The sequence below is a fragment of the Vanacampus margaritifer genome, chromosome 13 (assembly GCF_051991255.1).
Source record: "Vanacampus margaritifer isolate UIUO_Vmar chromosome 13, RoL_Vmar_1.0, whole genome shotgun sequence".
Taxonomy (NCBI): domain Eukaryota; kingdom Metazoa; phylum Chordata; class Actinopteri; order Syngnathiformes; family Syngnathidae; genus Vanacampus; species Vanacampus margaritifer.
In genome coordinates, this window is record NC_135444.1 from 12,120,100 (window position 1) to 12,129,469 (window position 9,370).

At 35.9% G+C, this 9,370-nt stretch overlaps 1 protein-coding gene across 1 annotated transcript in view; it reads right to left on the reverse strand.

Moving 5' to 3' along the window:
* The window catches only part of arhgef18b (rho/rac guanine nucleotide exchange factor (GEF) 18b), a 51,653-nt gene extending 42,319 nt beyond the window's left edge, over positions 1-9,334 (reverse strand). Inside the window, exons 1-3 of the mRNA XM_077584591.1 lie at positions 9,255-9,334; positions 6,789-6,926; positions 925-1,091 (exon numbers count right to left, since the gene is read on the reverse strand). Coding sequence (XP_077440717.1) covers positions 925-1,091; positions 6,789-6,864 — 243 coding nt within the window. The 5' untranslated portion in view covers positions 6,865-6,926; positions 9,255-9,334. The remainder of the gene's footprint in view (positions 1-924; positions 1,092-6,788; positions 6,927-9,254) is intronic.
* Positions 9,335-9,370: the final 36 nt, after the last annotated feature.

The window sequence follows — 9,370 nt, forward strand, 5'->3', positions numbered from 1 at the left end:
TAATTTTTGGTACAAAACAAGAAAATGTTTAAATGTACAAATTATAAAGACAAATAAAATTTATTTAAACACTATAATTATGCCAGTTACTTTTGAATGAAACAGAATTTATTAGTTATAGTAAAATTTAAAAAAGGTGCAAATGTATAAATTCAAACAACTCAAAAATTTGTATTAATAATATTATATTTTTTTTACGACTATGCTGATTTTGTAATTGTGGATATAATTGAAATTGTAATTGAATTTTGATTAATTGCAAAGAAAGGACCACAGGTGGCAAAAGTACTGTTTCACCCACCCCCCAAAATATGTTGTCATGTTATGCTATGCTATGTTTTGCTACGCTACACTAACCATGCTATGCTATGCTACGCTACGCTACACTACTCTACATTACGTAACTCCGAGGATGAAGTTGTTGTTTTTAAAAAATTACAAAAAAGTGAAACTGACCTTGGTTGGCCAGGAACTCAGCACTCCTAAACACTTGATACTCAAATCACTTCCCGCCACTGATTTGACCTGATTCATTGTCCACAACATTAGGCACACAATTTACATTTACAGTGTCTAACTGCACTGCATCATGCTGACAGCTTTTTCTAACATTTTGGTTTTAGGTACACTTCCCCAAATGATGCAGTGCACTTGTACACCACTGCAAACTATCATAACAAACATTCCTCCATCCTCCATTTTGGATAGCGCTTGCTCTCATTAGTGTGATGGCTTAATTGGAGCCCATCCCAGCTGACTGCAGGCGACTGGCAGGGCACACCCTGGACTGCTCGTCAGCCAATCAGAGAATAATAAACATATTGTGGCATTAGAACTAACTGAGCTTTATAACAAAAACTAAAATAGAAAATAGAAATTGCCGTTAAGGAAATAAAGTCTAAAAAATGAAGTGCTTAAAAATACCTGATCCTCATTGGCGCCCCCAAAAAAGACATCCTCAGTGATGGAGGGAGGCGATGGAGAGGGCGAAGACGTGCCTGCGGGAGCACCACTCAGTCTTCTACTTGGTTGTTTACTAACATGTCCGCTTGTTTGTCCAATTGGTTCGCTGTATGGCTTGCACTCAGAGGCTGAAAAATAACAGATGAAACTGTTAACAGGAAGGTGAGATCACATCATGTGACCATTATGAAAGTTCTATTGTTTTGATAGATTAGATCGCGTGGGTGTGTATAGTATATTTCAGATGTGGGGGAAAAAAAGTAGGAACCTTTTTCATATTTTAATGACAGCGTCACGTCCAGGTTACCGTGGCGACTTGAGCCACACCATCAGCAGAGGGGAAAGCCACAGTTATGACAGCTTACGTAAGTCTTATCTCATAAGAGCGTTTCCCGTGAAGCCAAGCCGGAGACTAAGCCGGCTAAGCTGGCTCCAAACTTCTTGGCGTTTTTTTTCTACTTCAACGCAGCTGACCGGCAGGTTTGTTTTCTCCTCAAAAGGTCATATACCGTAACATACTAAAACTGAAACATGAAAAAAGTGCCTGACACACTGGGGAAATAGTGAACTTATTTTTTGGTAATATATTATTTATTATTGTGGTTGCAGTTTGCATTGGTGTCCAATTCAACGTCATTATTGTGAGACCTGGTTCTATTATGAAAAGCCCCTTGTGAAGCTTAATAATAATAATAAAAAAACATGCTAGCTCTAAAGGACACATATGCTGTTACAATTATTATTATTATTTATTATCATTCACTGCCATTGACGGCTATAAACGTAAAAAAATCATTTGAACTATTTCTATTAATTTAAAATTTTTCCCTACTTTTGTTAACAAGAGTATGAAAACCTAAAAATGTTTTTATTGCACATTTAAAACAGATATGAAATTTGTGATTAATCGCGAGTTAACTAGTGAAGTCATGTGATTAATTATGATTAAAAACTTTAATTGCCTGACAGCCCGAATTTTTTATCTTTTCTTCTTTAAAAAAAAAAAATTCATTCACTATCATTGACAGCTATAAACGTCAAAAATTCATTTTAACTATTTCTTTTAATTTAACATTTTTTTCCCCACTTTTGTTAACAAGAATATGAAAACCTAGAATTTTTTTATTGTACATTTAGAACAGATATAAAATTTGTGATTAATCGTGAGTTAACTAGTCATGCGATTAATTACAATCACATTTTTTAATCGCCTCTTGCCCCTAATTTTTAATAATCTTTTTTTTAAGGAATTTATGGCAGTGAATGAGTTAATAACCAAAAATTACTGATGTGTGATACCACTTTTTTGCAGTCCGATACCATCATGAGTACTCAACTCTAAGTACTAAAATTTCTCCCAAAAAAGATTGATCATTTAAAAACATATGTATTCCTATATAGCATTTCTCCTTAAAATCGCATGAAATTAATGGCTTTTTATTCTTCTACCTCTATCAGTACTCGCCGATCCCTTCCTAAAAGATTCCAATGCTACCTTTATTATCATTACCTGTGTTTTTCTCATACTATTTAGATTCTTATAGTAATAAAACAAAAATCTTTTTTTTCTAAAAATCTTTCAATTTTATATTTTATTCTCGTAGTATTCTAACTTCATGGACATAATTTTTTTTCTGAAATTGGAAATTTCATTTTTATTTATTGTATATACATTTTTTTAATTCTGACATTTTATTCATGTAAAAATGAAACTTGTAAATTCAGTTTTTTTCCTCATAATATTACAAATTATTTCTGAAAAATTACAACTTTTTGCCAGTTTTTTTTCTTGCAATCTATTGTTGTATTATTAAAACATTTTTATCATAAAATTACAATTTATTTCAAATAGTTCCCCATATAGAGTTATAGCATTAGTAGTAGTAGTAACTGCCCGGTAAGAGCAAATATCTTGGCAGAAAAAGAACCAAAATATATTTAGATGATAGTTTTTTCAGTGCAGTCATTAGGAAAAATGATTTTAACCACAGAAAACAGAAGCTAACTAATCCATTTATGACTAATGCAGAAATTCAGTTTGCGCTTCACTTTGTGTACATTAACATCGTCTTTATCATCCGTACCGTCTTTCTTTGTCATCGTGTGCTATTAACGTACAGTAACTTCATCAGAGCAGATTTCATTATATAAAATTGAATGCAGACAGAGCCAGGCAGCCATAAAGTCGGCAATAAATTAGAAAATGGCAGCCAGAGAGACGCTGCCATGTAAACGCAGCAGCAGACACGCTGACATACTGTACTGTGCATCTACTGGATTTTCTATATGACTAAATCACACGCATTTGTAAACAAACTTGGAAAAGGCCTTTTATGGTCACCCATGCGTGATGGATAATACATCACACCACCATCAAACGTGCGCGAGTGTGTGTGTGGGCTTGTTATTGTCAGCTGAGTCTCCACCTCACTGAAAGCGATCTGCTGCTGAATTCAATGTCATCAATAGTAAATCACTTTTACAAAGTCTCTCCCGAGACATCGCATTGAATGGGGGGTGGTTTTGCCAACTTTGTTTTACAAGTTTATTTATTTCACGTTTCCTCTTTTGTATCCTTAATGTGGTTGAACTCGCGTGAAAATATGTTATTATATGTACACAACTCACAAAAAGTTGTTTTGGGCAGCGGACATTTTTCTTGAACAATATTGTAACAGCATATGTGTCCTTTAGAGCTAGCATGTTTTTTTATTAAAGAGGAAGTACAACCTCAAAAACTTTGTGGGAACAATAATATGTTATATGTGACCTCACTACATTCTGACTAATATTACATTTGTGGAATATGAGTTATGAAGCAAAATGCAGCCGTTTTTATCCATCTCAGGGGGCGGCCATTTTGCCACTTGCTGGCGACTGAAGATGACATCATAGTTGATCAGGTCTCAGGCAACGACCAATCACAGCTCAGCTTCAGAAAACGGTGAGCTGTGATTGGTCGTTGCCTGAGCCCTGAGCAACTGTGATGCCATCTGCAGTCGACAGCAAGTTGCAAAATGGCCGCCCCCTGAATTGCTTCGTAACTTTTATTCCACAAATGTAATTTAATTGACTAGTAAGGTCACATATAACATATTATTGTCAAGAAATGTTTAAGATGGACTTTTAACTCATTCACTGCCATTAACGGCTATAGATGTCAAAAATTAATTTGAACTATTTCTATTAGTTTAAAATTTGTTTCCACTTTTGTTAACAAGAGTATGAAAACCTAGGGGGGAAAAAATATTGTACATTTAGACCAGATATAAAATTTGTGATTAATCGTGAGTTAACTATTAAAGTCATGTGATTAATTACAATTAAAAAATTTAATCGCCTGAAGCCCTAATTTTTAATAATCTTTTCTTCTTTTTAAATAATCTTTTTTTCAAAAAAAAGAAAAGATTATTAAAAATTAGGTCGTCAGGTGATTAAAAGTATTAATTGTAATTAATCGCATGACTTCAATAGTTAACTCATGATTAATCACAAATTTTATAACTGTTCTAAATGTACAATAAAAATGTTTTTCTAGGTTCGTATATTCTTGTTAACAAAAGTGGAAAAATGTTAAACTAATAGAAATAGTTCAAATGAATTTTTGACGTCTAAAGCCGTCAATGGCAGTGAATTAGTTAAGGTAGAAATAAGAGCGCTTACACTACATTTTAGTCAAATATACTGCAATCAATAAATAAATACTTCAAATCATAATAACAAAATCAACCATTATTATTGTTGATGTTGTCATAAAGTCGTAAAAGCATAAGAACAAAAGGGAAATAACAAGCAACACGTTCATCGGTGCGCGGAGCAACATGACAATCACAAGAGGAACTTGATGGTCGTCATGTGAGTCAAAAATGATCACTTGATGGTCACCTCCACAGAGGAGTTTTTTTTTTTTTTTTTTTTGCGTTTTCCAAATAACCACAACGGGTACATTTTTATACTGATTCAACTTGTTGAGCAAGTCATGAGTGTCATTTTAATCATCAGTTCTAGAAGTGTCCCATCCCCCCAATTGGCGTTAGATTTCCCCTTGCGTAAAATGTGATGTGGGCAATTTCAACTACTTTGCACCCACAATGTGGTTGGGAACACAAATGTAATCTGTAGGCACTGGAAACTGCACAACATGGCCAGCTTCCAACAGACAGAGTACAAACACTGCACAAGTTGTTAAAATAAAAAAAAGTAAAGAATAAATAAAGAACAACAAGGAGGCATTTGTAGTGGATACAATTCAGGAAAGGAGACTCTGAGACGAAGGAATTCATTTGAACTTGTTTGCATGTATGATGGTTGGCGCCCGCTTTGTAATGCAGATCACTGCCACTTACAGGATTGGAGTGGAACTGCATCCATTTTAATCAATCAATTGATGTTTTTCAAGAAAATTCCGTTTGAGTTTTAATTTTTAATATAAAATGATTTGGCTTTTTTCTGTTTAAAAAAAAAAAGAATACAAGTTAAAACAAATTTTAATAAAAAATTGTAAAAGCATCATGGTTGCTTTTACATTTAACTTACCATTTTAATTAAAAATTTATCATATATAAAAAATAACAGATAAATAATTGTTAAATACAAATTCAAATATTTATAATACATTATTATAATTATATATATATATATATATATATATATATATATATATATATATATAATTTAGGGGCAGCACGGTGGCTGACTGGTTAGCACGTCCGCCTCCCAGTGCAGAGGACGTGAGATCGAGTCCGGGCTTCGGCCTTCCTGGGTGGAGTTTGCATGTTCTCCCCGTGCTTGCGTGGGTTTTCACCGGGTACTCCGGTTTCCTCCCACATTCCAAAAACATGCATGGCAGGTTAATTGAACTCTCCAAATTGTCCCTAGGTGTGAATGTGAGTGTGGTTGTTCGTCTCTGTGTGCCCTGCGATTGGCTGGCAACCAGTTCAGGGTGTACCCCGCCTACTGCCCGAAGCCAGCTGGGATAGGCTCCAGCACCCCCGCGACCCTAGTGAGGAAAAGCGGCCAAGAAAATGGATGGATGGATGGATATATAATTTATAATAACGCATAATAGCATTTATTTATTTTAATTCGGGCTACATTTCTACTGCATTAAAAAGTTTTATTTTTTATTTTGATAGTGATAAAAGAGCACTGAATTGTTATATTGTAATCAGATATTATACATAAAATATAAATACATATATATTGGTTCATTAAAAATTTAAATATTTTCATGTTTTTTTATATATACATATATATATATATATAAAATAATTGAATAAAGCAAAAACCAAAAAGTCATGACTAGTATAATTGCATTTTTTTTTTATTGAGGCTTTTTTAATGTCTTTGATACTAAGTGATAAAAAAGCACTACATTTTCATATTGTTATCAGATATGTTTTTAACAAGCCACATACACACACGCGCGCATATGTGGGCACACGCACACACGAGCGTGTGTGTGTGTGTGTGTGTGTGTGTGTGTGTTTGTGTGTGTGTGTGTGTGTGCGCGCGCGCATGGAAGATGCAACATAAAGCAAGTGTGAGCTGTTAAAAGAGCTTTGATGGTCTAGCTTGTGCATGAAGGCACACCTAACACTTCCTGTTTGCTTCTGCTCAGTCATATAGCGCTGATGCTAACACATATTTGTGACACAACTGCCACCCATCACATAACGACATGAGAACATGTGCTTGCTTGTCCTCCAAAAAGTGCGTTTGCGTGCTAATTGATTTCATTCCATTAAACATGATTGTACTTCCCTCACCATAGAGCCATAAAGGTCACCAAAGGTCAGCTAAAATGGGCAAAGTTGGACCCTTACCTCTCTTGAAGGACCACCTCTTCATCCAGAGCTTGGAGAAGGAAGGCCAGGAGTTGTTGAGCGGAGCGTCGGCCATGTGAGCAGCGCGCTGTGGTCAGCTGGAACTGTGAAACGCTACTGCTGCGGTGGTACCAGCGGCTGAGGAAGAGGAGGAGGAGGTAGAAGAAGAAGAAGAGGAGGAGTAAGCGTGAGGGGAGGAGAGCACGAGGGGGTTTGCTGCTGCTCTCAGGGATTATCTCAAACTAATCACATCCAATACAAGAGCTGGATTTTAAAAAAAAGAGAAGAAAAATAACAGAGGCAGCAAGTCATTTTCTGTTAGCTTAAACATGATCAGAAGCAGTTAAAATGTCTTCCTAACGAGTTTTCTTCATTTCGTAGTGTTGCTCTTGGCTGTTAGATTTCTCGTCCAATCAGATTTCAGCCTCAATGTGTTGCCATGTCAATCTAACCTGCCCCCGGGGCCTTCAGAATCACTTTGCGTGTTTGATGTGACGTAAACTCAATTTTGCAATTTGTTGCTTTAACCGATCAGATTTCAAATTCATCCTGAGAGGGCCCACAATGACGTCATCTTTTTTTTTTGGTCTTCTGATTGGTTGGTCAGAAGAAGCCAAGTGTGACTGGTGAGACACGTCTGTCGTCATCTGCGCACATGAGCGGACAAATGGTACATGGTGTAAGATGTCTGGTGGCATGTGGCAGCCTACAATGATGAAATTGTAAGCTAGCTCTGGTTATGCTTTTGTATTTAAGTCTACATTATACTAAGAAAAGCTAATGTTGAGGCCACTGTAGTTACATTTGGTTTTGTACTTTTCGTTAAGTGAAAGTATAGATACTTACGTTAAAAAAAATAAAGACTGGTTAAAGTGGCGGGGTGGTCACTATTTTTCAACAAGTAAAAAAATAATAATTAACAAGTGGATGGTATGTGCTGCTTTGAAGACCCCCTTTTTCTCAGTTCCTTAGACCTCGATATTAGATTTGGCAGAGGCATATTTTGTTGAATTACAGTTATAATTCTTAAATAAAAATATATATATACAAGTTTCCTCCTGTAAACATCATTAAGCACATAATTTATACATGTATTTAAGGCAAGTTGTAAAATAAACTCTTGTTTATGTTTAACAAATTTCAAACATCATAAATCATGCTGTTTCTATTACGTACTGTCACAAATGTTCTCCAATCTTGATACTGTAAATGTATAGGATCGTATCCCGAGAAACATTTCTTGGGAGGAGTAATATGGCGGCCTTGCGGCTTCAAGAGTCTTGGCCTATCGGCTATCCAGTCATATAGTCAGATCAGTGGAAAGAAGGTGAGCCATGATTAGTCATGACCTAATGCTGCATTCGAGGAAGGTAGGAAGTCGGTGATATCACACTTGGATTCTCCAACTTCTGACGTCAGATTTAAGATCCCCCCCCCCCCCCCCCCCCGATTTCGCAAGTGTTCAAAGGGGCGTTCCCATACACACTTCCTGGTATGAAGTTGGAGAAGTCCCACGAAAACCATAAACCCTCAGTAACTGTGATGTCATTTTCAAGGGACAGCAAATGACAAAATGAATAAAAACGTTTGATTTGAAGCAAGCCTTGTTGGCATTTAATAACTTTTAAAAAAAATATTTGATGATTGAAAAGTCTGATTTTGGGCTTTTTTGTTTCTGTTTTGTTTGTTTGTTGTTTGTTTTGTCTGTTTTCTTTTTCCTGTGTCTTGTTTGACAGCACCGTACATAAACATAAAAAACGTTGGATTTCGCTGCTTAATTCATATTCCACAAACGCAATATTAATGAGCCCTGTTTAGACTAGTGGGGGCACATCGAACATAAGTGGATTTTGCTGTGTAACTCAAATTCCACAACAAATAACAAAAACTCGTGTCTGCTTGCTGATCAACAAAATACAACACTATTTACTATGACTGACAGCCCAATAAAAATGAAGCTCCCTCTTGCAATTCACTAGCAGGCCTACTTTGACTGATGTGTGCAACTCCAATAAAGATTCGAACTTAGAAGGCAAAACAAAAGAAAACATAATTCCCACTTAAAAGATTGTACAGTTTTAGTAAAACGACACGTCAGAAAAAAAGGAAGTGAGTTGTGAAAGGCGTTAGACCAAAGAAAAAAGTAAAAAGTAAAGAATTATATTCTCATCTATTCTGTACGGGGAAGAAAAAAACTGTATGTATGTGTAAAACGAAGCTGTACCGATATGATACATTTCAAAGCTGGCAACTAAATGGTGGCCACCTTTTTTTCTTGTATAATACGCAGGATGAGTGTCAAGTTGAGTCGAGTGCACATGGAGTGGAAAAAGTCTCAGCACTTTCCCACAAGAAAGGGCAGCCACAAAAACATTCTCACATACGAGACGCCTCACTTTTTAAACAAAAAAAGAACGCAGCGACAATCATTTTTTAGCATACATTATAGATTACGTACGTACTTACACTGTGTTCTTGACTTCGTTCGTCCTCGCACCAAGTGACGGCGATGACTAGTGACAGGCAGAGATTGAGTCAGTGCCGTTTCCTCTTTGTGTCGTTCTGCACAAAAACACAACGAA